Below are 27,454 nucleotides of genomic sequence, written 5' to 3'. Positions count from 1 at the left end.
CCGCAGCTCATCGCAAACGCACCTATTATATATAACTGGAGAGCGTGACTAAGTCCCGCCCTCCATACAAATGAATGGCCGATGCTAGGCTAGTAAATCCGGCCAATTTTCGTCAACGCCATATTGAACACTGGAGCTCCGATCCAGCGCCAGTCGGCTCTGACCATGCGCAAAGATCCAAAGCTGGAAATGACGCATGGACCTACATTGATCTTTATTGGACATTCTGTAAAAATAGAGTCATCCTCCAATTCAGAGGGTGGCGATAATGCACATACCTTGCTTGCAGCGTAACAACAAGCAGAAAAAGTTGCTCGGGAACGCACACCTGAGTCCAGTGGAGTGTCGCACGGAGTAATGATTGGCTGTAGGTACCCGTTCACCAACATGTACGCGCATGAGAGCTCGTGCCCAACACGGATTTTCGTGCACGGAGCTGGTTCTAAATGCTCCATGAGGCGCCATAATTGAAAATGGCGCTTGCTAACTTGCCGAAGCTAATCAACACAGCCTTGACCCCCTGGTTCTCCATAGCTAACTAGATTATGCCTAAACTTAGATTTCCGTCGAAATGTTGACAATTCTGCCCTCAGCATGTATATACTACATCATATATAACCGATATAAAATAGAAAAGTTTACTTTTATATGCGTTATGATATGTCAAGCACCGTTAGCCGTCACGTTAAATTAGATACAATGCAGCTTCGCCGGAAATAGAAAACCGTTTCGGTGTCATGGCGACCCCCATTGTTGGCTGCGGAATATCGTGGATAGGAACCTCTCAAAGCTCTACCGGAGCTGCACCACGGGCTTCCCGGCTCTTAGCTTGGTTATTTTTCCACTGGTGAACGGATGCGCCTCCTTAATGAGGGTTTGATGGTGTGTGTGTGTGTGCCCGGCCCGCTCCGTGTGTTGGTGGTGAGAGCCGTGGCAGTGTCTCCGTCCAGGGCTCGGGGGGGGGGTGTGTGTGTCTGTGTGCCACATGAGCGGCTGTTCCCTCCTCTCCTCTCCTCTCCTCTCCTCTCCTCTGCTCTCCTCAGCTGAGGTCACGTCAGCTGCCCTGCGTCCCTTGCCACAGCTGTTGATTTACTGAGTCCTTGGTGTGTCTGCCTGCCCAACCCTCCTCTGACCTAACAGCGCTGGCTTAATATGCTGCTGTGCGCTCCGCCATTGGTGTGTGAGCGGGTGAATGTGGGGCATGATATGTAAAGCGCTTTGGGTGCTTGCAGAAGCTGATAAAAGCGATATATAAATGCAGTCCATTTACCATTTTTACCATTTTGCTGTGGTTGTTTGGGAAAGAGCACACTTACTTTTTACTGTAACACACTTGACATGTGAGTACACATGCATGCATATGTGAACAAATCTGAGTGGTAAATGTTATAACCATCTATTCATGGAAATACAATGCACCTTTTAGTCAATTGAATTGGTCTGATATTCACTGTGAAGATGTGACATGATGGCAGCAGGTATGAGTGCTGAGAAATGAATCACCATAAATCATCCAACATTTGGACTTTCTTCAATATAAAAATAAGCAAAAGAGTTCGACAGGTAAATAAGAGAGAATAACAGAGCCAGAGGTCCAAGAAGAAGCCTGAAGGCCCCATCACATTGCACACAGCATGCACTGCGCTCACCGCTAGCTTGCTCTTGGTTGAGTTAACGTTCTAACGTTGTGGTTACCGCTGGGCCCTGTGCGATGGAGGCCGGTTCTATCAGGAGGGTTCTTCTGCCGCTCTGGCGCTGTGGGTCAGATGAGGATGATGAGGGTTTGTGTGTTACACTGCTTTAATGTAATAACACACAAACCCTTCAACACTGCTGGATTGGAATGTAGTGTTTAGCATAGAGCGCCGTTGGATACTGGTAAGAATCAGAGCCTGAGAGAGATCTATAATATGGCTCTGGTAAGAATGAAGGCAAGTCGTTGGAATAGAACTCTGGCCCCATTGGATGTCTCTTATCAGCACCTCAAGATGAGATACGGTGGGTTTTGGAGGGAAATATCTGCACAACATGCGTGTTGAAGCAGCTGCCATGCTAGATTTGCCATGGCCGTGACCAGTTAGCCTTGTTCTTTTTGTCCACTTACCTAGAAAACATTGACTCATACTTACGTAGTTCTCATCCAATGTTGTTGCTTTTCACACTTCCAACTATTGGATCTTATAGGAATGATTATTCCTGTTGTGATTGTATTCCCTTTGTAATTGATTGATTTTATTTTAGAGATCAGCCTGAAGTAACACAACAACATGTTGTTGATGGCAACCTGTAACTTCATAGCTTTGTCAAGCAGTTTGGCCATTTGCTCAGATCCCCGTTTTCAGCTTCCTGACCAGATCCTGATATTGCCTGGCTTCAGCGGTTTTGATATCAAAACAAGATTTGATCATATCTGCACTGAGCGCGTCGCGTCAGTGATACAATGGCCGTGTCCACTGGTGTGTGTGTTCCCACGTCCGGCTCCCTCGGTGCCCAGAGAGGATGCTGCTGATGGCTGGGGAGGGGATTACGGAGGGATAAGCGGGATTTGATGGCGATGGCGGCCGGTTCTATCAGGAGGGTTTTTCTGCCGCTCTGCCACCGTAGGTCAGATGATGATGATGATGCGTGTGTGCATGTGTTGCCTGCCCAGCCTTGCCGAGCCTCGCTTTGGGCTCTCCTCCCCCTCGTCCAGTGACGGAATGTTTTTGTCTGGCTGATGCACTGCCCTACTTTTTGAGAGAGGGAGAGAGGGAGAGAGAGAGAGAGTGAGAGCGCTGGCTGCCTACCTTCCCTCCCTGCTTTTTCTCTCACTCTCGCTCTCTCTCTCGGCCACGTGGCTTCTTTCACTCAAACAGCCTCTCCTCCGCTCCTTTTCATTTGATCTCTCATCTCTGGCCTCAAGTTTATCTCTACCAGTTTCCCCTACTCCTCCGTTGCTGGGACTGGGTCTTGTGCCTCTCAATAATTAGATTGCTTTCATCATAGCATCTGTCCTCTTACCCTCATGCCCAGGAGGCAGAACATTAGTCATTTGCTTCTCCGCTTCCTTGTTTGATGGTTTTTCTGTTGTTAGTCATTTCAGCTTTGTTCGTTAGTCATGCTATTTTGAATGCTGGAGAGATGAGTGTGAGCGGTTGCTATTTAAAGTATGCACAGCAGGGCTTCTGTCCAGGGGCAGCATAGGATCCCAGCAGTGATTTGATAGTCACTCCACATAGACCCACGCATCCAAGACTTAGGTGTCAGCCAAGACACAGAAGGTTGCTTACTTTTTACATCATAGTAGAATTGAAGATAGCCCACTGAGAGGAACCCCCTGACCTCCTAATACACAAGTCACTGAGTTCCTACCAGAAGATTACTTGAGCTGTGCTAGGATGATTTCCTGTCCATCGTTAAGCAACTTCCATAGTGACTAAGAGAGGCTTATTTTTAGGGCTATCAGTTAATCACCATAGTAGGTCAACTATGCGTTTGGGAAACTAGTCAGCTGTCTCTGATAATAGGTCATCTTTTCTGTCACATATGCATCCCCCCAGTGTTTGAATTGCGGTTGAGCTCGAGTGAGAACTGTGAGCAGATGTCATCCAGCACCATCGTCGCTGAGGCTTTCCATAACCTTTGACCCTTCCATGTGCCTCCCCCGCAATTTTAATCTGGGAATCAAAGGGCTAGTTAAGGGGGGAGGATATATCGGCGTACACATTTGTACTTCACTGTCTGTTCTATGCAGATATTCATTTTCTTATGATAATTGCAGATGTTCTCTCTGTATGTACTTAGACCAATAGTGTTTTGATATACTGTATGCGTGTTATGAATGTGTTTTATCAGCCCCCTAAGCTATCCTTGAACTTTTTTAATGAAGGCATCAAGCACTGCTTTCACTGATAAAAATGATACATTCTTGCTTTCTCCATGTTTATTTTGTAAGAAAAATAGAAAGCTTTATGACATCAATCAAATGGGGTAAGTTCGGATGGAAGATATATCCACGATAAAGATGGTTTAAAAATGAACATACAACGTGATTCATCTTCCAACCGTCAACATCACAAGATTCTCCTCTAGCCTCCAGCTTTCTCACAGAATGGCCTTGCATGCCCATCTTTAACTTAATAAAGGCATTAATTCAGATTCATCCCTGGCCAGTCTGAAGATGGCTGAGCAGTTCAGTATCCTCTTTCATTAGTTTCCATTCTGAATACGGTGCCACATGCCTGATTGCATCCAGAGACGTTGCACAAATAAGAGGGAACAAAAATCTCACTCGCCCCCGCTATTGTTCCAGCAACCTCCATTATAATCCATTAGCCTCTCCAGTGTCGTAAAGCCTAGCACGTCAACGCCGACCTCCTTGTGTTTACCCAACGAGCACATACCCGAGAATAGCTTGCCTACCCTGCGAAGAGGCAGCCAGCCTCATTAACCCTTCAGATCTACCTGTGTTAGCACACGTCTGCTAAGAAGTAGCAGCTCTCATGACACCATGATGCCAGAATTGGGCTAATGCAGGTCGCTAATGAGATTTACCCAAGAAGATGAGCGCTTGCAAGCGTGCGCCAGTGACACGGCATGTTGGGTTGTACGTGCTAAAGTTAGCAGATGGGTCATTTTAACACTCTCAATTAATGAATCCAATGGGATTAGAGACTTTAGCATGCACCAACAACAGTGCACCATCATGGCTTCTGACAAAGCAGTTTCACCAACTCCAGGTGGCCAAACAAAGCCCTTTGTGTGTGGTCAGCAAGGCCTGCATTTGAGGGGTCAACATGGCTTGTTGGTGCGGGGTTCAAACATGGCTGCTGCGTCACTGTTGTGACCTAGCCTGTGCGGTGTAATGTGTTAACTGACCCGATTGGCTATTGGGGCTTCTGACCCGTGACCCTGTTGAACTCCCCAGTGAGCCAAGACCACCCGCTATAATCCCACAAATGCTGTGCGATGATACACACGCAAAGACGTTCTCAAGCGGAGTCATTTGATACTTCTAGCCTATATTTAATTCAGCTAGCCTATATCTAAACAAAAAGGCCGAAGCCTACACTTTATAGAGTCATCCATGTTCTAGTTGAATGAAAACCCAAAATACTCATGACTATCTTATGGATGTTGTAAAGATGGGTTCGGCTACGTTATTGTGCCTTTTATTTTAATGGCTCAGTAAAGATGACAGGGTGGACCTGAGGATTATGTCTACTTGCCCAACTTACAAAAGTGAAAAATATGAATTGGGAGAGTCCTATCTTCATGTTTGCTAGGGTGTTGTCCTGTTTGCTGTGTCAAGATGAGTAACCTCCCTGTTAAACTTGTTGGTCAATCTGTCACTATACAGCTAGCTGTCAATCAATAATGATGGATGACCATCATATAAACCCTTACTCTGTGGGGAAAAAGAGAGAATTATTTTTGGAAACACACTAGAAGGTCTGAAGAAGACATTGTACACATCAACTCACAACAACATTGTGAACTTCGATGATTTGTAAGTTGCAACGGGACCCCAATCAATACACCTGTTTTGTGTGTTTTTTTGTTTTGTTTTGTGTGTGTCTCTCTCTCTCTCTCTGTGTCTCTCCGTCTCTCTCTCTCTCTCTCTCTCTGTCTATGGTGCAATGCGCTCTGGCAGCCTGAACTCCAATGAAGCCGAACAGGATATCTCCGAGGGATTTCGTCCAGGCATTCATTCCCACACAAATCTATTGAGTAGAGTCGCCGAGTGAGAGAATTGACCTGGCACACAATCTAATGATGTGCCCTGTCAAGAGAAACACTGGCTGAACGAGGCTGAAGGATGGCACCTCTCTGCCCAGTTTACACCCTGGCAACTATTCACTGTCCGAGCATCTCTGCTGTTAACCAAGACGGTGCTTTTGTTTTGTTTTATGCTTAATTGTCTTTCTGTTGGTGTCAAGCTGGTGCCTGCTACCTTTTTGATGCAATCTGTAGAGCTTGATAGATTCTAAGTGTTGGAGCGCGTTATAATGTAAGGAGTCATCACACTAAGTTACCCCCAGCTGTCAGAGTTGATGGCTTGGTGAAGCGAAGCCTCCAGCAGTAAGGGCTTTTTCCTGCTTGGACAGGAAGGGACGTGAGTGGGCTTCTGGTTTTGCTCTCTGGTTTCCTTACTGGAAGTGCTTTTAAGTAATCCTCTCCTTCTGCACTCCCTGACCTCTCGTGCAATGTAATGAGGTGTGTGTGTGTGTGTGTGTGTGTGTGTGTGTGTCTGTGTGCATGCGCGCAGTAACTCATTTGTCCATCAGTCACGAATGCTTCCATGAAGACCACCACCCCCCCCCCCCCCCCCCCCACACACACACACACACACACACACTCATCAGCCTTCGAGTGAGACAGGAAGTTGAGGCACAGAGCCCATCTGCTGAGTCAGGGGGCCTTGGGCTTCTTTGGTCTCTGAGCCGATCATTCCCCATCCTTTGGCGCTGAACACACACACACACACACACACACACACACACACACACACACACACACACACACACACACACACACACACACACACACACACACACACACACACACACACACACACACACACACATACACATACACATACACATACACATACACATACACATACACATACACACACACACACAGACACAGAGCCCCACGTAACCCACTCTCTTATGCAACTCCCAGAAGTAGGTCAAACTCTGCCACCACGACCAAAAAACAAGAAAGCCCAGCCCATTGAGCTGCTGGAGGAGATTTTTCTCTCTTTTTCTCTCTCTTTCCTCTGCTCAAGGAATGTAAACATTTATTCCAGATGGGGAGGGTAATCTAGCAAATCTTCACAGGTATTTTTGTGCGTATGGAATTGAGTGCCTTTTCGGAGCCTTGCTTGTAGCCCATGAATCGCTTTTTACTTACAGTACGTGATCGTGCTTTTAGCAAGCGACGCAACTTGTGTTTGTTGCAGCTTAAAACAAGTTAAATCAGGTTTTACAAGAAGACATACCAGAAATATGCCTGACCCACACAGTAACCACATTCTTTTGGCGTTTCATCTCACTAGTACAACTACTTGAGTCTCTGTTTTTAATCTTTTTATGTATGAATTAATATGTATTTATTTTGTAAAGGTTCATGACTTTGACTGAATCGGCTGCATGGTAAGCTAAAGGGAAAATGTCAGATCATTGTGTGCTGGTGATTGGTGTAGTATGACCAACTGAGCTATCTTGGATGCCAGCTTGGGGCATATCATTTCTGCCTTGGCTGAGACCTTGAATATTGTTTCCATATGGCTTTTGTGGGCCATGGAAAGTCCTGTGTGACTCTGAGGGATTGCTTCACTGTACCCAGAGCAGTACAGAGAGGCTTACGGTAAACCTCAAACTTTGACTACTGTAGTCTTACCGTAGTCTTACCGTAGTCTTACCGTAGTCTTATTTTGATTCACCTCTCCTGCAGCCACGGCCATTTCCCACCCTACTGCTCAGACCTTTAAAATCCACTCTTGCGTTAATGTTTGAAAAAAATATATCAGTCTAAAAAAGTGCATATGAGACCTTTTGTGAACTTGCCTTTTGAATTTCAAGGAATTAGTATATTATTTCCTTCAGAAAGATGTCATCTGTCTCAGAGTTAAACCCTCTAGATTTCAAGATGGTTCACATTTTGGAAGCTTATTTTGGAGGATATTTTGTACACCAAAAAGCACAGCAAGCATGCCAGCAACTAAGGCATGCTTCTGTTCTCTGTGGTGATTTAATACAGCGCAGATTTAGAGTGACAGACGGCCACAGAGTCAAATTAAAAGTGTGATAATTACCCATCTATGAGAAGAATTTCCACCGCAGGGAAAGTGTAATTTTGGCATGTAGGGAGCACAGTGCAGTAATCCTGCCTCTTCATGCAGATTGCTGCTCCTTGTAAAACACGATTAGTGTCGATAATAAGATCATGTGTCATATATGAAAGATATAGTCACAAGCCGGGGTTTAACCAGATTAGACACTGTGGCGCTTGTATTGTTAGATTTGTCACTGAATAGTTTAGATGTTTATAATGGTTCCAATCATATCCTGTAGGCTACACCATGTAATGTCACTTTCTGTTCTATAGAGTTTCACTATTGCGTAATGCTCCACCACATGTTTGGTTACTTTAGCTCTTCTGTCCCCGTCATGTCATCATCAACTTACTAGCTGAAGTTCACGACTGAATGTCACTCCTCCAGAGTCATCAGATCACCTCAGCATCACCCAAGAGTCCACCACCCCACTGTTCTCTCAGGCCAGTGTGTACGTTTTTGGCTGACCACCTTGTATATATTTACAAGTCCAGAAAAAAAAAAACACTTTAGTAATGAACTATTCCTCTGTATTAAGCTCCCTCTGTATTATAGTCGAATTTCATGTTACACTTCAACTAGTTATCACCACATTACATGAATTGATTAGTCGTCAATTATGACTTCCCTCTGTCCCCGAATGTTTCCTCACTTGCTCTGTGGCCCTCAGCAGAAATCAGCTGTGACATTTGAGGCAGTACGTGTGTCTAAGCTATGGATCTAAGATTAGCTTTAGGTCATACTAAGGCTTCAGACCTGGGGCTTCAGAAGAGGGAGATGCAGGGGTTCATGTTTCCACATGTCGATAACTCAAGCTCGTCCCCCATTATAGTCATGCTATGTATGTATGTGTTATATGCACCCAGGGTGACGTCCTCATCGCCTAGAGACTAGGCTTCCTAGTTTACCAGAAGTGCTCTGTAGAACACCGTGTCCTCAAATAGACAGACATGCATCAGACAAGGACACATCACACTCAATCTAAAGTGGTATGTCGTTCTTGACCTCACTGTGGTGTTGCACTAAGTTTAAATGGCCAGCATAGCTACATAGGGTTGCATTTAGGCAACATACTATACAACAAGCTCTCAGCTCTCGGCGAGCTCTTTTCTTCTGATTGGTCTGGCCAGGACGGAGTTTCACCGTGCATGTATGCTTCCGATTAGCTGCTATGAGTTAGCGATCTTGGTCTAATTGTTACTGATGAAGCAAAACGGACGTTAAGGGGGGATCTAAGCAGACCACCGAGGGAGGGTGTGAAAGTGGCGCTCTGCGCCGTAGCAGGGTGGTGACAGTGGGCTAACATGTGGCTGCATGTGCTCCCGTCCCGCGGCTCACATTGAGCGGACATTAGTCAAGGTGAAGGGCTCACATTTCTGTCAAAGCGTACGTGTGGGGGGGAGGTGAAAATCACCGGCCCCAGCTGTTGCACCTATTCAGATCATTCACTGACAGGATTCTTGGGCTGGGTTGGGTTGGGTCAATACACCACCTTTGTGTGTGTGTGTGTGTGTGTGTTGTGTGATGTACATCTCCCATAGTGAAGACGTAAGGCCTGTGGTATAGGTTGCTAGGAACTGAATGTAGCTAACTCAGTAACATGATAAGCTTGGCCTGTGTCAATTATCAACCTCATGCCTCCACATATGTTAACAGGTGTGTTAGTCATGTGTGTGCGTGTGTGTGTGTGTGTGTGTGTGTGATGGTCCAAATGGGGCCAGGGATATTTACAGTTGTGTAAACACAACAAGTATTACGTAAGATGTGTGAAGGTTTTAAGCCCATCTTAAACATTTCCACTTCGTGCAGTGCTACAGATAGATGTCTACAGGTGAAGGGATCATTGGCTCAAATGTATTGTTTTATAGTAACAAGCGGATGCCTTTGTTATACTTCCCTTGATGTAATCTTCCTCCTTCCATTAGCAGGATAACTGTCTGTGGTAGAAGAACGCATTGAAGCACTTCATAGCCCTCCCCTCCCTCGGCTTTACATACTATAGGTTGTCAAGTTATGAAAATGTATAGACGGAGGCAGTGTATTACAGCGATGTCTTTGTCAGAGGGACACAAGGCTTGTTGTGTGTGTTGTACACTTTTAATAAAAAATGCAGCAGGTGGAAATTCCTCTTGCCATTGATCAAGTGCCAAAAAGTCAGGCTTTGGTAGGGCGCCAACTATCTGTCAGTCAGAGAAGGAAGAAGGGTTTTTTTCCTCGTAATGTTGACAACATTAGCACTATAATTCTTTGTTAATGAAGGGAAAGTGAAATTGAGATTACTTCTCGCCAGCAGCTGGGCCAGCCGGTCTGTTAGAGCCAGAAAATTCCCGCCGATTCTCTGGAGTCTGAAGCTCTGGGGGATTTTGCTAACACTCACAACCGCGGGCCTATAGAATTGGGCATAACGCAAGAGTGGGCCTTGCTAACACTCACAACCGCGGGCCTATAGAATTGGGCATAAAGCGTGGGCCATGAGTGGGCCATTGCTGATTTTGAACCTTGAACGTAAAACTGGGGCTTCTCGATTAAAGCAAAATGCATCATCGTGATTATGCTGAGGTCACGATTATTTAACACGATTGCTCTTATTATTAGTGATTTTGGAAACCTCGTCCATTTTCTAAACTTGAAACAACAACAACAATGAATTAACTGAAAAACACATAAAAAGTTCACACACAAAAAAAAAAGTTACCACTGAAAAAGCAAAGGAGTGCACTGGATTGATGACTCCAACACTAATGCAAGAAGAACAATGGCTGGATTTGTGTGGAATCTGTGGCTCTGAAGGAGAGGTGCAAACGCACACCAAAAACGAGGTGCAGGCAACTGTTATAAGCTTATGGAGAGAGAGAGAGAGAGATGCCGCACTCTCCGAGTTACAAGTAGATTATTTATTATAAAAGCGGTAACGTTTCGGCCTACGGCCTTCTTCAGATCGCAGGTCTGGAATCTGTGGCTCTGCCTGCCACTGCGGCTGATCTGCATGTATATGTATATGTACCAACCATGCAGTTCAAATGCTGGGAAAGCCAGGCAGGCGCTGGGCTTAAGGTCCACCAGGGTAGTGCAGGGCCCCTGCTGGGGCAAGGAGACGAGCGCGCCGCATAGTATATGTGCTCTGTTTGTCTTGTGTCTGCGGACGTGTGGAGAGCACTAGTACACGTGGAGGTCATCTCTCCTGCCCGTCCCTCCACATACAGTACCCTCAGCGCTCATAAAGACGCGCTTATTAACGCACATACCGTTCCCACACAAAGAATTCTCACCTCTACTGATGTGCCATGATACGGCCCCCACACACCTGAAGATGCTAAGATTGCTAAGCAGGAATTTGAAAATGAATTGTCTGAAGAAAACTCCACATACAGTAGTGACATTTTTCGGCAAAGTGTGATGTGATGCGATGTGTGTTGCGTTGCACATGGTGTAGATCTGTATCTCTTTTTTTGTTCCATGACACACACAGTGGAGTGATACTGGTGTGTTCTTGTCTACATGTAAGGGGGGGGGGGGACTGTGTTTGAAGCTGTCTGCACATGTTGTGACCCGTGCTGTTTATTGGTGTGTGTGTTGCAGGTCCCCCGGTCATTATGTCCATTGTTCAGTCCAGAGCGCCTCTGGCCCAGTACTCTCCGCACAGGATGGAGGCCTCCAGGCAACGGAGCAGAGGGAGGAAGGCGCTCACGACAAGGTACACACACACACACTCACCATACATACACTCACCATACACTCACTCACACACACACTCACCATACACCCACCATACACTCACTCACACACTCACCATACACCCACCATACACTCACTCACACACTCACCATACACCCACCATACACTCACTCACACACACACACACTCACCATACACCCACCATACACACACTCACACTCACACTCACCATACACCCACCAGACACTCACTCACACACACACTCACTCACACACTCACCATACACCCTCACTCACACTCACACTCACACTCACACTCACCAGACACTCACTCACTCACACTCACTCACTCACTCACTCACTCACTCACTCACTCACTCACTCACTCACTCACACACTCACCATAAACCCTCACCATAAACCCTCACTCACTAACACACACACACACACACACTCACTCACTCACTCACTCACACTCACACTCACCATGGTGGTAGTGGCTAGCATGGCTAGCGTGCAGTAGTCTGAAAGTTGACGGTTCAATTCCCAGCTTCCACCGTTGTGCCCTTGAGCAAGGCACTTCACCCCAAGTTGCTCCAGGGACAATGTAATCCCCAGTAATATAGTTGACATATGTAAGTCACTTTGGACAAAAAAGTGTCTGCTTAATGTAATATAACTCATAAGCTCCTTTGCCAGCAGAAACTACACAAACAAACACGAGAGCTTATGATGCACCAACTCACTCCTGTCATACAGCACCAATCTAACTCCTATGCAGTTGCTTTAAATACGCACAAAAGTTTTGTTTTTTTTCAAAGAGGCTCAGTTAGGGTCAATCCTCCCTCAAAGGCCTTGTAAGTTCCTTACTTAAAGCTAACGGTAATTAGTTACCTTGTTAGCCTCTGGCCCCAGCCTTTCTGGTTGGTCCAGACATCGAGAGCCACTGGGACATGCAGAGTAATTTTGTGGAGAGGAAGGTCACATACATTTTTGACCTGTGATGCAAAACTAGAGGTGTGTGTGTGTGTGTGTGTGTGTGTCTGTATGTGTGTGTGTGTGTGTGTACGTGTCTGAGATATGTTACATAAGGTACCCGTTGTCTATATCGGTCCTTACACATAGGGGCCCTGCAAGATTGAGCAACGTTTGCTTGTTTGTAAGAGGAGCCTGTTCTATCAGACAGGCTGTCTCCAGGCATATAGATTATCTATACGGCAGTCATGGCATGGGAAGGTTCTCCTTCGCCCTTTACACTGGGGTCAGTTACGTATACGGTTTCTAGGAAGAATTATGGCTCAGTTGCCATAGAGTGAGAGGGTCTTCTTAGGTCTTCATTGGTGACCTATGGACTAATCCTCCTTAAAACAATCTCTCTTGAGGGTAATGGTAAGCTGGTTTTAAATAAGACCTCTGCTGTTAGTCAAACTTGGTGTTGGCGTTTGGTGTTGGCGTTGGTATTTTTTAAAACAGTGCTCCTGTGTCTTTTTAACATCCCCTGATTGGCGTTGTGTGTATGTGCTTATGTTAACGTCCTCCACAGTCGTAGTTTGCACACAAGCACACACCCTCACAATATCCCTGTTGCGCAAAACTTTGAGCACAGTAAAGTACAAGCTGTCAACGCACAGCGACTTGTGACGTATGGTTCCAACGCACAGCGACTTGTGATGTATGGTTCCAACGCACAGCGACTTGTGATGTATGGTCTCAAGGCTCCAATGCTCCTGCTGTGTAGACATGCTCTGCCTCATCAAAGAGGAAGTTCAGTAACTTCAGTCCCATGTTGTAAATCTTCCGTTGAGATTCTGAAAAATTATATGAACAGTTCCAGGTTGAAGGTTCTAGTTCTTTTAGTACAAATAGTCAAACGCTTCCTCACACATCAAGTCAACAATAAACAGCACGTATATGAACAGCGCTGAAAACATCTAAAGTAAAAAAGAAATATATCAAAAGGACCCCAACCGTTGACCGTTCAGTTTGCTTGCCTAACCTTTATAAGATTTTGATCTCTATATCTGCCATGGTTGGATCTTGCACAACTTCCTTATGTGTTCATCAGAAATAGTTTGTTAATTGTTAATGCTTAAAGCCAGGGGACTGAGGTCTATGACAGTGTTCTCAGTATGGCTGAAGAAAGCCGCCTATGCGGTTTTAAACAATGTTTTTATCAAGTTTGGTGGCTTTCAGATCATGAGGTTTTGGTTCAGCTCAGCCTCCTGACTTCGTCCTCTTGAGAACTGAACAGTCTTCCTATTCTTTTGTGTTCTCTCTGTAGGCAACAGTTGCCTGTCTCTAAGAGAAGGGCTTTTTACATTTAGTCATTTACCTGCCGCTTTTATCCAAAGGGACTACAAAAAAAGGCACAATCAATCTACCGTGTGATGAGGATATGTTGGTGCAGCAATGGGTACTACTCGCATAGAATGAAGCGCCACTTTAAGCCAAGTTAAATCAAGGGAAGCAGAAGGAGAGATAGTCAAGATTGAGAAGAGTAAGACCTATTAGGCTTGTCCAGTTGTTTAGTAGCGCTAGGAGAGGCGTTTTTTTTTTTGCTTTTGCTCCATTGTGTCTCTGTAGTGTAAGTGACCGGTGTGTGATTGATTGGGCCCTTAGGTGGAAGAGTCATGGAGGACGGACGGTCGGTCATCGCACGACTTGGGGCTGGAGTCCGAGAGGGCCGCAGTAGCGGACCAGCCCACAGGAGACGCCTCAAGGGAGGACAAGCACGAGCAGGTGAGTTCTTTTGCATATCACCTTTACAGCCGTTTCCTAATTGTAAGCGACTGCGCGACTGTCGGATAGTTTGTGTCCACATTGTATCCGTTAACATTCTTTAATGAACCTTTGTTACGTCGTGAAGAAGTTAATGTCAAGGCGACGCGACGTGACTAAAATAGAAACGGACAGTGCGACAAAACAGGGTTGAAGAAGTCGCGTAGCAAAGCAACTTGTCGCGTTCGGTCGCATCGCATTCAGTCAGGACATTCCAATTGAAAATACAGGGATGGAACTGATTTTGTCGCACGCATTTGGTCGCGTCGCTTGCAGTAAGGACACGGTGTAATATACTGTATGTATGCAATGCAAACCCTTGCTTTCTGAAAGGAACACACCAACCTTTCGTCAACACTAGTTACTGTATACCAGTTAGGCTATAGCTAGCCTAATGTACTGTAATTAAGCTAATTTCCCAAAAAGTCAGTGTGTTCCTTTAACATTTCTGCTATAGTTGTTACTTAACTATACTATTGGCTATTAGCTGATTTAATAGTCTATCTTAAACAAACACATGCTACACAGACATACTTTATTATCCTTATTCACACATTGACACTGGCATGACTAAAACAGATGTCATGTTGTGGAAGAGTTACACGTACATCGCTTAGATGAGCACTCCTGTGCTCCATCCTGGAGAAGTCCTAATGGAGGTTGTTGTTGTTGTTGTTGTTGTTGTTTGTCCAGACTGTGAATCCAGAGGAGCAGCCTGTGGTGGTGTTGGAGCAGCAACAGGAGGTGGAGGAGGAGGTGGTGCTGATGGTCGAGGAGGTCCGAGGTTCGGAGCCAGAGCATCCCGCCACCGTGCCAGATCCAGCCGCGGACCTCCAGCAGGCCCCGGGTTCTCTAGCGGCCTCCCACACGCAGCAGCCCGAGCCAGAGGTACACGCCGAGCTGCCCCACCCCTCCGCCTCTACAGACCAGGCCTCCACCTCCACCTCCACCTCCACCTCTACTGCTGCTGCCCCTAAGGACCCCAGTCCCGAGCCCCAGGCGGAGCCTCCCAGCGACGGCCCAGCGACCCCCGAGCATGCTGCCGAAGTCCCGGGCGGAGCACCTACCTCAGTCCCCTCGCCCCATCCCGACGCCCCACCCAGGTAAGGTGGCGCCAGGCCAGCGCGCCACAGTCACTGCCAGAGGCCGTGAAACGCACCGCCAAACGTTTGAGCCGCATTGATCAAGCCAGCTGCTGATCATGTCAGTGCATGCCTCCATTTTAGCAGTCAGTCTTTAGTTTATTCATTCATTCATTCATTCATTCATTCATTCATTCATTGACCAGTCTTTTGTCTTACCACCCCACCCCCACCCCCCTTCCTTGAGCTTTCTTTTCAGATTTGCCCCCCCCCCAAAACCCTAATTCCCTTAATTATTTTTTTTTTTGGAATTTCACATTTGCATTATGGATTTTCGTGCTTGCCGTCTTTTGGCCGCCATGTTTTGGCCTCCGCTGCATTCCGCTCTAGTGAACTGTCAGAAAGTCTCTGATTGAACTTTGCCTACCTACCATGCTGCTGCCTGTTGCGGTGAAGAAACCTCTTGCTGTTCCAAATGACTCGGTTTTAACGGGACGTTCTTATTACAAGTGGAAGACGGGAGTTAACTCCTTCTGCCCGGCTTGAAGGAGCTTCTGGCCAGCGTTCCTACTAAAGGCAAATCACCCACGCTTTCCTGATGGAGGTCTTCATGACCAAACTAATCACAAATCCAATCCTAGACAATCCTCTGATCCTCAAGGCAGTTTGTGTGCTGCTGACCGTCTCTCTCTCTCTCTCTCTCTCTCTCTCTCTCTCTCTCTCTCTCTCTCTCTCTCTCTCTCTCTCTCTCTCTCTCTCTCTCTCTCTTTCTCTTTCTTTCTCTCTCTCTATCTATCTATCTATCTATCTATCTATCTATCTTTCATCTATGTTCTCTCTCTCTCGCTATCTATCTTTCTATCTTTCATCTATGTTCTGTCTCTCTCTCTATCTATCTTTCTATCTTTCATCTATGTTCTGTCTCTCTCTCTCTCACTTCTCTCTCTCTTTCTCTCTCTCTCATGTACGCCCTCTGCCATTCAATCCTCCCTGCCCCCCCCCCTACCCCCCCCCCCCCCCTCTCTCCTCTCCTCTCCTCTCCTGTCCCAGTGCAGCTGGGTAAATGGCGTATTATTTCTTTCCCTCAGTGCACTAGAGGCTCCCAGTGCTGCTCTCCCCGTAGAGAGCTCTAGTGCCAGTGAGTGTGTGGTAGGGGCCTCGGCCCCCGGGGTTCCCCCCCCCTCCAGCGAAGCCCTTGACTTTGGCAGCACACTCACAAGGTGAGTACTTGCCCCTCGGGCACTGAAAAACAACAAAAAAAAACAAAAACAAAAACAAACAAACAAACAAGGCAACACCTGACAGGTAATGTGGCAGAGGAGGGGCTCGCGGTGAAGAAGAGACTCCTACCCTCCCCACACACGCTCAGGCCGAGGAGGCTGGAGCTCAGCTGTTCTGTGCCCCCCCCCCCCCCCCTCCCACCTCTCCCCCGCCCTGTTTGATTTCCCTGGTTCATGTTGCCCACTTCATATGTTTTGGTGGATTCCACTTCCCCACATTGAGTCATAGCATGTTGTCAGCCAAAGGGGGATTGATGACATCCCTCAAACATCAAAAAAAATAAATCTGTGTGAAATGTATTTTTTTTTCTTGTAGTTATCTTGTTGTTCTGCAGCTGTCCACTCACGGTCTCCTCCATTGCCTTTGCTCTATTTATCTCTATCATCTGCAGTGATGTGGAGAACATGTCCATCACTCTGGGTCGGGGCACCGGGACCAGCGCCGACCTCCCTCCTCCTCTGGACCTCGTCGTGCCGGAGCCGGACCAGAGCGCAAACGAGTCTCTGACGCCCGAGGAGCCCCAGGTGAGCCCGGGACTCCTACCTGCACTGCACCATATGCGGCACACCGTCATTTCCCAACTATGGGCTCAGTGCACTAAAGTCACTTAGTACTGCCGTTTGACTTCCGGTGGAGCGTTAACTATATTGAAACGGCATCTTCTGTTTTATTCTGCTCCTTAAATATTCACTAAAACACGGAATATCTTGTTTTCCCAATAATACAAATTTCAACGTGCTCAAATCCTTCTTTATCGTAACGTGTTGATTCGCTAGGTGCAACACTCAACTGGGTCCGTGTAGACACGAATTGCCATAGCAATAGCTGCAGGTTCGAACACACCGGAAATCTAATGGCAGTACTAAAAACGTTTGTGCACAGAGCCTATTAGCCGCGGCTTATACATTGATTTCCATGCGTTCAGTGTTGCCGAGTAACAAATTACATGTAATTGCGTTACGTGATTTAATTACAAGCTAAATGTAACAGTAATACATTAGTTACATTTTAAACAGGGTAACTTGTAACTGTAACACATTACATTTCTAAAGTAACCTTCCCAAGACTGCATGCATCATGCCGTAATTTTCCAACTATTAGCCGCGGCTTACACATTGATTTCCATGTGTTCAGTGTTGCGTTACGTGATTTAATTACAAACTAAATGTAACAGTAATATATTACAGTTACATTTTAAACAGGGTAACTTGTAACTGTAACACATTACATTCCTAAAGTAACCTTCCCAACACTGCATACGTCATACCATCATTTCCCAACTATTAGCCGCGTCTTATACATTGATTTTGCTAAATGTCTTCAGTGATTAGGTTAATACACTGGGGCAGTTGGTGTGGTATTAATATGGTTTTGTTTCGTTTAACTTGCATAAAACACTGTCCTGCGGCTTATACACAATGCGGATAATACACAGGAATTTACTGAACACATATTCTCATACGCAGACGTAGAAGAGTCCAGCTTCAGATAGTAAAAGTCCTATTAGGTATTTGGTTCTACTCCTGCACCTAATAGCTGATCTACCTGTCTGAAGTGTTATGTCAATCAGAATCAGCTGATTGAAGTGAACGGTTGGAACATGCGAATGGTAGGCATTTTACTTTTCTGAAGCTGGACTTTTTCCCCTTTTGCGTATCTCCACATCATAATTTAGATATGCTCAGGTCACATACATTTTCTCAGCATTGAACAGGTCATCCAGTGATTTGCCCTTCCTTTAAAGTGTTATGTCAGTGCCCAAAGCAGTTGGTCACACTGTGAGGTTGCGGTTTATCTCTGTACAGGATGACATGGTTTAGAACCATGGCTACTGTGAGAAGTGAATCTGACTTAGTTTAAACTCTCTGTAAACGTTATAGTTGATGTGTTGAGGTGTCTTTTTAAACGGAACCACCAGTGCAGCGGCGACGTATCCCACAGTCCCCCGGGGCATAGTGGAGCTTTCACTGTCGGCCCGTGACGAGAGAGCGAACACAATCGCCCCTCTTTATTTTCTTTGCTCCCTTTTGTGTGGCAACTGAATGGATTTCAGAGTTCTTTGCATTCCTCCGGCCCGAGCAGACAGAGCTTGCGACTGTTGTTTAGATTAGGTGAATTTATAGGAACGTGTCTGCACGTTGTGCATTGTCCTATTGAAATCCTAAAACTCTTATGGCTGCGTCTGCTTTGTTTAGTGTGGAGATTGGAGGTAAACAGGGAGAGGGAGCTCGTGTAGGGTAGAGCTGTTGGTTCAGTTGAGTTCTCACCACCTCTCCAGCCTTCTAAAAGTTTAATTCAGTAAATGCACTCTCGCACTCCTAAAGAGTGGATGATGGAGAGAGTGAGTGTGAGAGATAGTGATTGTGTGTGTGTGAGAGACAGAGAAAGAGAAAGAGAGTGGAGAGAAAGAGGAATGCTTTTTGTGGGTGTGTTTGTGTGTGTGTGTGTGGGTGTATGTTGTGTAAGGAGGTATGTCATTAGCATCATGTACAGAAGCAGATTTGTGAGTAGAAGAATAGGCAAAGGCATTTCAAAATAAATAACCTGTCGAAAGTGTCCTTTCTTTCACCCTGGGTGCCGATAAGGTCAATAGCTGGACTTAAACAGTGGCCAGACAGATTGGCCAATCCATTTCCTCTGCATCATTTCTAAAGAGGATTGGGAAGTTGCACATGGGCTATGTTCGGCTGACTGTGTGGCTAGCTGGCAGGCCTACAGCCACTGTTTCATATTCCCATTACATAACACACCACCGTTCACAGCTCAGTAGGTCCTGTGTGTGTGTGTGTCACGTTTGTGTCACGTGTTGTGTCGACGTCTGTGGACTCTAATGTGTGTGTGTGTGTGTGTGTGTGTGTGTGTATTTCTGTGTCCCTCTGAGCAGACGGACCCCTCTGTGCCCAGTAAAGAGGACATCCCCACGTTTGATGAGTGGAAGAAGAAGGTGATGGAGGTGGAGAAGGAGAAGAGTAAGTCGCATTGACACACACACACACACACACACACACACACACACACACACACACGGTCACAACAAGCAACAAAACAAATAAGTGAAGCTGGGCACATGTACATGACTTGTACTTGACTGTACTTAAAAGGGTATTATGGTTAACTTGTAACTGACACACACACACACACACACACACACACACACACACTTCCACATCTTTCCATGCGTGGCATTTGAGTGCATGCTCTTGGTTCAGTGTACACGTGCACAAACGCACTCCTCCACACGCCAGCAGTGTTCTACTCCAGTGAACGCACAGTGGAGCTCAGTCCTACAGTATACGGGGAACCCTTTAGATCCCCTGCCCAGTCCTACAGTATACGGGGAACCCTTTAGATCCCCTGCTCAGTCCTACAGTATACGGGGAACCCTTTAGATCCCCTGCCCAGTCCTACAGTAAACGGGGAACCCTTTAGAACCCCTGCCCAGTCCTACAGTAAACGGGGAACCCTTTAGATCCCCTGCCCAGTCCTACAGTAAACCAGGAACCCTTTAGATCCCCTGCTCAGTCCTACAGTAAACGGGGAACCCTTTAAGTCCAGATCTCCTCCTCTTCATCTCTCCTGCTCCTCTCGTCTGTGCCACGTGGGGGGCCACATTTTGCTAGCGCTGTCGCCACGGGCCTTTTGTAGGAAGTAGAGCGTGCACAGTGAACGTTGCATAACCTTTTTGTCTTTCAGCCTCCGTCTCTCTCTCTCTCTCTCTCTCTCTCTCTCTCTCTCTCTCTCTCTCTCTCTCTCTCTCTCTCTCTCTCTCCCTCTCTGTCACTCTTTCTCCCTGTCTTTCTCTTTCTGTCAAACACACACACTGTCACACACTCACACCCACACACACACCTCTCTGCTTCAGTAATGAACCAGCCCGATCTGCTGAAGCGGAGTTAACTCTCTCAGAGCTCTTAGGTCATGGAGTGTGCTGCTGTGTGTGCTTAACCCCTTCAGGTCAGGAGCATAATAGGAGTCACCCATGCGTGTGTGTGTCCACTCACCACATATGTCATGTACAGTCTGGAGGCGGTGGCAGTGAAAGAGTTAATGAGCCCTTTCTGTGGCTGCAGAGTTCTCTGTAGCTGGACTATAGGACATGTCCCTTCTCCTTAGATCCTCCTGTCTATTGTATTGAGTTTTGATCCTGACAAGTCGAGTGTACGCTTGATCGCTGCACGCACACCAGAGAAGAACACTGAATGAGTGAGTGAGTGAATGAGTGGATGAGTGAATGAGTGCGCGTAGTGAAGGCTTGTGGAAGAGGGACACCCAGGGACAGGCCAAAGGGAATGCAATTAGGGAACAGGGACACTGGCTCCAAGTCAGCCACAATTACATGGTCCCTGTTCTCATTCCAGGCAAAGGAGCGAACAACTGAGCCTTTGATGCCGTCATTTCGTGTCTTTAACAGGCCATATTTTGTCAAAGATTAATGAATCTCTCTGTTTTTCCCAGAGATGCAGTGGTGATATTAGGGTGTGTGTGTGTGTGTGTGTGTGTGTGTGTGTGTGTGTGTGTGTGTGTGTGTGTGTGTGTGTGTGTGTGTGTGTGTGTGTGTGTGTGTGTGTGTGTGTGTGTGTGTGTGTGTGTGTGTGTGTGTGTGTGTGTGTGTGTGTGTGTCAATGAGTGCACTCAGGTGGCAGGTACATGCAGGGGAGTGTCCGTACCCTAAGTGTGTTATCAGTTTGAGATAGTGTTTGCATACAGGTTGTACCCTATAGCCACCGTTACAGCACACACAGGTGATAAGTTGTTCCTGGATTTCTGGAAAAATAGAGGCCACTGCCATGCATGGCACATGTTCAGGGTCCAACGGTGGACATGCGTGTGTACACACACACACACACACACACACACACACACACACACACACACACACACACACAGTGCAATATGATGGACCCATATCTTGTGGAGGTGTGCTGGCTTTCCTAACTAGTCCCCTCCATGTTCCAGGTCAGTCCTTACACACCTCCTCCCACGGGAACCCCCACCCAGTGAAGAAGGTCCAGAAGAACTTCAAGAACAATTACGCCTCCGTGGAGTGTGGAGCCAAGATCCTGTCTGCCAACAGCGAGGCCAAGGTACAGCACAGCACAGCACAAATAAAGGGCCAAATGTAGGCAATAGCCATAGATCTCATTGATACTACTGTACTACTACTACTACTACTACTACTAAATGATAATAATAGTAATAGTAATAAGGTTTATTTGTATAGCACCTTTCAGAGTCTGCCTTTCTCTCTGCCTGTAAAATGGCTGCTGTGAGGTGATGGATGAGTTTGGGGAGAAAGTTTTGAGTTTGAGTTTGTCAGCTGGAAAGTTGACCCATGAGACAGGGTGTGAGGTCCGTCAGACACACTAGACGTTGAGTGTGACCTGTGTGTGTGTGTGTGTGTGTGTGTGCCTCTCTCTCCCTCAGAGCACGTCGGCCATCCTGATGGAGAACATGGACATCTACATGCTGAACCCCTGCAGTAACAAGATCTGGTGAGTACGCCCCGCCACATCAGCTCCCTATCAGCTCTGGAACACACACACCTGTCCTCTCCACTCTCTTTGGGTGCATGTCAGCTGTCAAAAACATCTATTATACGCTCGCAACAACTCCTGTGCAATCTCCATCTCTTTCTTCTCCCCTCCTCCTCCTTCTCTCTTCCTATTCTCTGTTCCCCCTCTTCTGATTTTGGCTCCTGTGTGTGCTTGTGTCCTCTGTGTTCTCTGTCCCCCCTGCCTGCTGTGCTGTGCTGTGCTGTGCTGTGCTGTGCTGTGCTGTGCTGTGCTGTGCTGTGCTGTGCTGTGCTGTGCTGATGTGATTGAGCCCACGGCCCACGCATCTATGAGTCACCCCTTTAGCCTTGAGATGTTTGCACCCACCCTCCTTCATCGGCACTGCTCTGCATGTCCCTTTTCTCTCTCTCTCTCTCTCTCTCTCTCTCCCTCTCTACCTCTCTCTCTCTCTCTCTCTTTCTCTCTCTCCCTCCCTCCCTCTCTCTCTCTCTCTGTCTCCCTTACCCTTTCTCTCGCTCTCTCTCTCTCTCTCTCTCCCTCTCTCTGTGTCTCTCCTCCCTGCTCCTGGTCTGCCGTGTCACAGGGTGGAGAGGGGATACAGAGTGACCCATGGGGCATGTCCAGCTGACTCACCAGCCTCGCCACTTTTTTTAACGTTATTTTTTTCTTTTTCTCTCTCCTTTTCTCTTCCTCCCCTCTCTCTCTTTCTGATTCTGTCCATCCAGGTTCGTCATTGAGCTCTGTGAGCCCATCCAAGTGAAGCAGCTGGACATTGCCAACTTCGAGCTCTTCTCGTCCACTCCCAAAGACTTCCTGGTGTCCATCAGTGACCGGTACAGGCCCACAAACTCACACAAGCTTTCATACGCACACACATTTATCTCTCAGTCTCTCTGTCAGTTATGTGATACTGAGTTTATCAAGCTTTCCTCCGTATTGCTTTGAGTCACACCAGCCTTTTCTGTTCAGGTACCCAACCAACAAGTGGATCAAACTGGGAACGTTCCACGCCCGCGACCAGCGCACGGTCCAGAGCTTCCCATTGGATGAGCAGCTCTACGCTAAATACGTCAAGGTAAGAATGATCAGCTGGATGAGGACACGAGTGCAAGAGTAGTGTTTCCCCGGGCGCTCACGTGACCAGGGCTCCTCTCTAGTGTGGACGCTGTTGGTGCTGGTGAAAGTGACGAGGAGGTCATGTGACGAGGAGGTCATGTGACACGCTTCTCTCCACGTGGTGCCTCAGTGTTGCTCATCAGACAGCATGAGCAGCTGACTAAAGAGCGCTCTACAGTAGCTTTGCGTGTCCCCAGGCCCGTGTCCCATGTCCCATGACCACGGTAGGTGCCTCTGGTCCCCAGGGGCTTCACAGAGGATCTTCTAATAGAGGATGACCTTTCATGGATGATCCCCAACAATTACCCTTGCCAGGGTATTATCTGTCTCTGTGTGTGTGTGTGGATGCATGTAACTGAAGATGATATCAGGATGGGGGTGGGAGGTAATATGACAAGTGCTGCCGAGGAATCTGAAAGTCACATTGACTAATGTACCTCCGGGGTGGAGTGGCGACAACACAGTCCTGCACAGACCATCATTGTGCGAGAGCCGCAGAAAGACACAAATGCCCCCTTCAAGAGGGGTATAAAGGGCAACAGAGCAATGTCACGCCCCATTCATCCCCATTCTGCTTGTGCTAGAGTAGATTGTAGGTGAAAGTGCATTCACAGTCACTGGTTGAGGAAGCTCTGTTTAGATTAGCGGTGTTCTCTTTGGATGCTCCTGAAGCATGCTAGTCAGCAGGTTAGCGCTGAGCTCCTTTAGATAGATATTCAAAACACTGCTTTTGGCTGTCCTCTTTTCTTTTCTTCTCTTCTCTTCTCTATTCATTCCTTCTGTGCTCCTCTTCGCTTTGATGTTTCCCGTCGCCTTTCTTGTCCTGTCCTGCGGTAGTTTTGCCTGCGGGTTAATTACGACTCTTCAGGCACTTATATGGTTATTGTGGGCTGCTTGCTACTTGACTGGCCTTATAATGGCAGCCATGATGATTTACGCAAGCTTATGAAATCATCAGGGAGGTGTTTTGTAAGCAGTGCCTGAGGTTGGGAGGGTGGTGAGGTGGGAGGAGGTGTTATGGAAGGAGAGCTTGGAGGGCGCTCGAGCACTAGTGCCGTGCGCCACTCTACGGCTGTGTTTGTCCTGCAGCACATGCGGACACTGCTTATCTGACTCTTCTCCTCTGGGATGTGACTTCATATTCCTCTGTGTGTGTGTGTGAGAGTGTGTGTGTGTGTGTGAGTGTGTACACGGTTTTCTTCTCTCCCTGCCTCACACACTCTGTGTCTGTGTGTACACCGTTTCCTTCTCTCTCTGTCAAAGCTCTTCTCTTGCTAGTTTTGTCTCTGTTATTTCCTACATGTTATGCAGCTTCTCTTAGAGCTCGTGCCCCTCCCATTAAACAATGCTGCTTGTTTTGTAACAGTAGGGAAAAAGAAAAAAAATCAATCAAACCAAAAAAACAAAAGAAAGACAAAATTGCTTGACTTGCTTGTGGCATGAATCAAGTCTTTTTTTTACTGATTTCTCTCTTTTTCTCTCCCTCTCTCTCTCCTGTCCTCCTCTTGCCTCAGATGTTCATCAAGTACATGAAGGTTAGCATTCTCCTGTTTTAGTTTGAACGCACGGTAAAAGGGGGCTTTTTGGTGGCAGTGGCAGAGTTACCTGTAATGCATGACCGAGACACATTGTTTTTGCCAAAGACGCCCATAGAGACACATACTAAGAATAACCAGCACATACACACTCACTCAAATTCACTTTGCAAATCAGCTTCGCAAATGCCTCACGCACTGCCTTTGATTTTCCACTGAATGAAGAACTTGATTCTGAATGTTTTAATATAGATTTCACTGCTTGGTGAGATGCATCTGTTCATTAATAAGGGCTCTTTGTCTTCATGTCCGTAGGTGGAACTTCTCTCGCACTTTGGGTCTGAGCACTTCTGCCCCCTCAGCCTATTCAGGTGAGCCAAGCTACACATTTGCATGTGTTTGCTTGTGGTTTTATTGGATGCATTCATTTGGGGATGTCAAATAAATGCTGCCTGTTTACTGAAGCCACAACGTAGGTCATCCGTTTAGCAGTTATCTTTTAACTGCCATGCGTAATGCTTGTATATTTATATTGCCGTTATATTGGTGATATCGATTTATATTGATGCTGTTCTTAAAGCAGATGTGTATTTGAGTGGCCTCACAATGCTCAGTAGAGGGATTGAGTTTGACTGGCGTTATCATCCAGCTCTACCCCTGAGCCCCAGGAACTCTTTCATTTGGTTCCTCTCGCTAGACCCTCAGATGCGGGCTCATCCAGCCTGTGCTAGACCAGCGCGAGGGCTTTTGGGAGACTTTGCTTTAGGTAGCATGTAAAGCTCTCCGTCTCTGCTGGAGGCTTCCTAGGCTGCTGTGCAGCTGAAAGGGGGCTGTGGGGCCCGAGTAGGGGGGCAGGGAGCGGGCCGGACGGCTCCCCCTCACCCCTGTATGGGGCTCTGGAGCTCTCTGTAGCTCTCGCCTCCATATGGAAATTCCGTACATTCAGCCCGGGCTGGAGCGCTGCCAGACTCCGGGAGACGGAGCGAAATGGAGGCCAGGCAGCAACAGCCTCCCTCAGATGACCTCAATCCAGCAGCAGCAGCAGCAGCAGCAGCAGCAGCAGCAGTGCCTGATCCTCCCCTGGAGCTCCGCTTGTGTCTCTGTTTAGTCTTTCTAAAGGAGTGTGCTACTAATATTAAAATGAAATCCTTAGCCTCGTCGTCATGCCCAGGCATGTGCACCAGTTCCCCCTCAGGCCTCCCCTCGCCTGACTACACTCACTCTTCTGTACTCTTTGCATACAACTACACGCCCCCACCCTAACCCCCCCCCCCCCCCATCCAACTCCTACCCCCCTGCGCCTGTGGCTAAGGAAGCAGCAGTGAGCCATAAAAACCTGTTCCTAAACTGGTCCGATGCTCCGCAAAAGCAGCTGAGCTCTGGGGCAAAGTTCAGTGCAGTATACTATACCTGGCCGTGGCGTGGAGCTGCTAGATAAGTTGTACCGATGGCCCCCCTCGTAGCCGAGTTCTGAGACCCTGCCGATGCGGCGGGCGCTTGGTTATCACCCTGTGGGCATGGCGGGGTGATTACCGCCCTGTTTGTTTAAGATAGTATATAGGGAGCGCTATACGTCATCTCTGTTGATCTGTGTCCCGCTGTTCCCTTCCCTATGCCCCTACAGGTGGCTTTATCTAGCCCTCTGCCCCCCCCCCCCCCTCTGTGTGCTTAATATCTTTGTTTTATTATCACATTATTATTCATTAACTAAAAAAATCCTTCTGCCCCTTTCATCCATTTCTTTGTGCTAGATATCTTTGATATCTTTGTTTTGTTGTTTATTCGTTTGCTTAAAAAAGACGTGCTCTGCGTTTCCCAGAGTGTTCGGGACCAGCATGGTGGAGGAGATCGATGAGCTGGCCGAGTCCCAGTACCCCGCGGAGAGGCTGGAGTACCCGGACGAGGAATTCGGTTGGTAGCACCTCCACCTCCACCTCCGCCTCAGCTGTGTGTTCTCGGAGAGATGTCTGTGTGTGGGTGCGGGCTGGGTGCACTTGAGCCAACTCTGTGGAACTGTAAACAAAACATGTAGTCCAACTTTGATCTGCCCTGAGGGCTTTATTTGGATGGCTTGTGTGCTGTAGCCTGCATGGCTGTCTCTCTGAGTCAGTGCGCTCGGGTGACCCCTCGGTTGAGCTTTAAGTGTTCTGAGATACCTGTTCTCTCTCAGCAGATGACGTTCCTGGCTACGTCCCATCTGAAGACAAATCCTCAAAGAACCTGCTGGGATCTGCAACAAGTACGTACACACACACACACACACACACACACACACACACACAGACACACACATACACATCACTGCTTCCCCTGCTAGGCCTGCCTCTCGGGGTTCATTAGGCATGGCTATGGCACATAAATGACTTGGATCAGTGACGCCACCAGCTCTAGAGTGGGAGGCTGTAGCCGCAGGCAGAGCTGATGAGAAGCATGCTACTCATTACAAGCATCTGTGCATTTTATAGAGCAGCCAGTGTATGTACAGTATATACAGTATAGACGTCTATAAGCCTGCACTGACATCGTCAGGTTTGGTTTATACTGTACAACAAGTATTAAACGTCTCATTGCAGATTATTTCATGTTGAATACGTTTGTGGTGCATATTTTAGTTTCTGTGGGATTATACATGTAGGAACTATGAAAGGAAATG

The 27,454-nt window shown here is 47.2% G+C and overlaps 1 protein-coding gene across 6 annotated transcripts in view; it reads left to right on the top strand.

Annotated features, from left to right (window-relative positions):
• Positions 1–27,454, top strand: part of suco (SUN domain containing ossification factor) — a 60,251-nt gene that overhangs the window by 17,578 nt on the left and 15,219 nt on the right. For 2 of the 6 annotated variants that reach the window (XM_062557060.1, XM_062557065.1), the window contains exons 2-15: positions 11,402–11,516; positions 14,116–14,235; positions 14,968–15,377; positions 16,445–16,576; positions 17,029–17,161; positions 19,522–19,606; positions 21,594–21,721; positions 22,062–22,129; positions 22,876–22,983; positions 23,120–23,225; positions 24,781–24,801; positions 25,117–25,172; positions 26,621–26,712; positions 26,972–27,040. In XM_062557060.1, the coding sequence (XP_062413044.1) occupies positions 11,402–11,516; positions 14,116–14,235; positions 14,968–15,377; positions 16,445–16,576; positions 17,029–17,161; positions 19,522–19,606; positions 21,594–21,721; positions 22,062–22,129; positions 22,876–22,983; positions 23,120–23,225; positions 24,781–24,801; positions 25,117–25,172; positions 26,621–26,712; positions 26,972–27,040 (1,643 nt within the window). The remainder of the gene's footprint in view (positions 1–11,401; positions 11,517–14,115; positions 14,236–14,967; positions 15,378–16,444; positions 16,577–17,028; positions 17,162–19,521; positions 19,607–21,593; positions 21,722–22,061; positions 22,130–22,875; positions 22,984–23,119; positions 23,226–24,780; positions 24,802–25,116; positions 25,173–26,620; positions 26,713–26,971; positions 27,041–27,454) is intronic. The other 4 variants (XM_062557061.1, XM_062557064.1, XM_062557063.1 and 1 more) reach the window with 4 other exon arrangements.

This window comes from Sardina pilchardus, chromosome 15 (genome assembly GCF_963854185.1).
Source record: "Sardina pilchardus chromosome 15, fSarPil1.1, whole genome shotgun sequence".
NCBI classification, from domain to species: domain Eukaryota; kingdom Metazoa; phylum Chordata; class Actinopteri; order Clupeiformes; family Clupeidae; genus Sardina; species Sardina pilchardus.
Note: the sequence above shows the minus strand (reverse complement) of the source record. Positions and strands in the feature narration are given on the sequence as shown.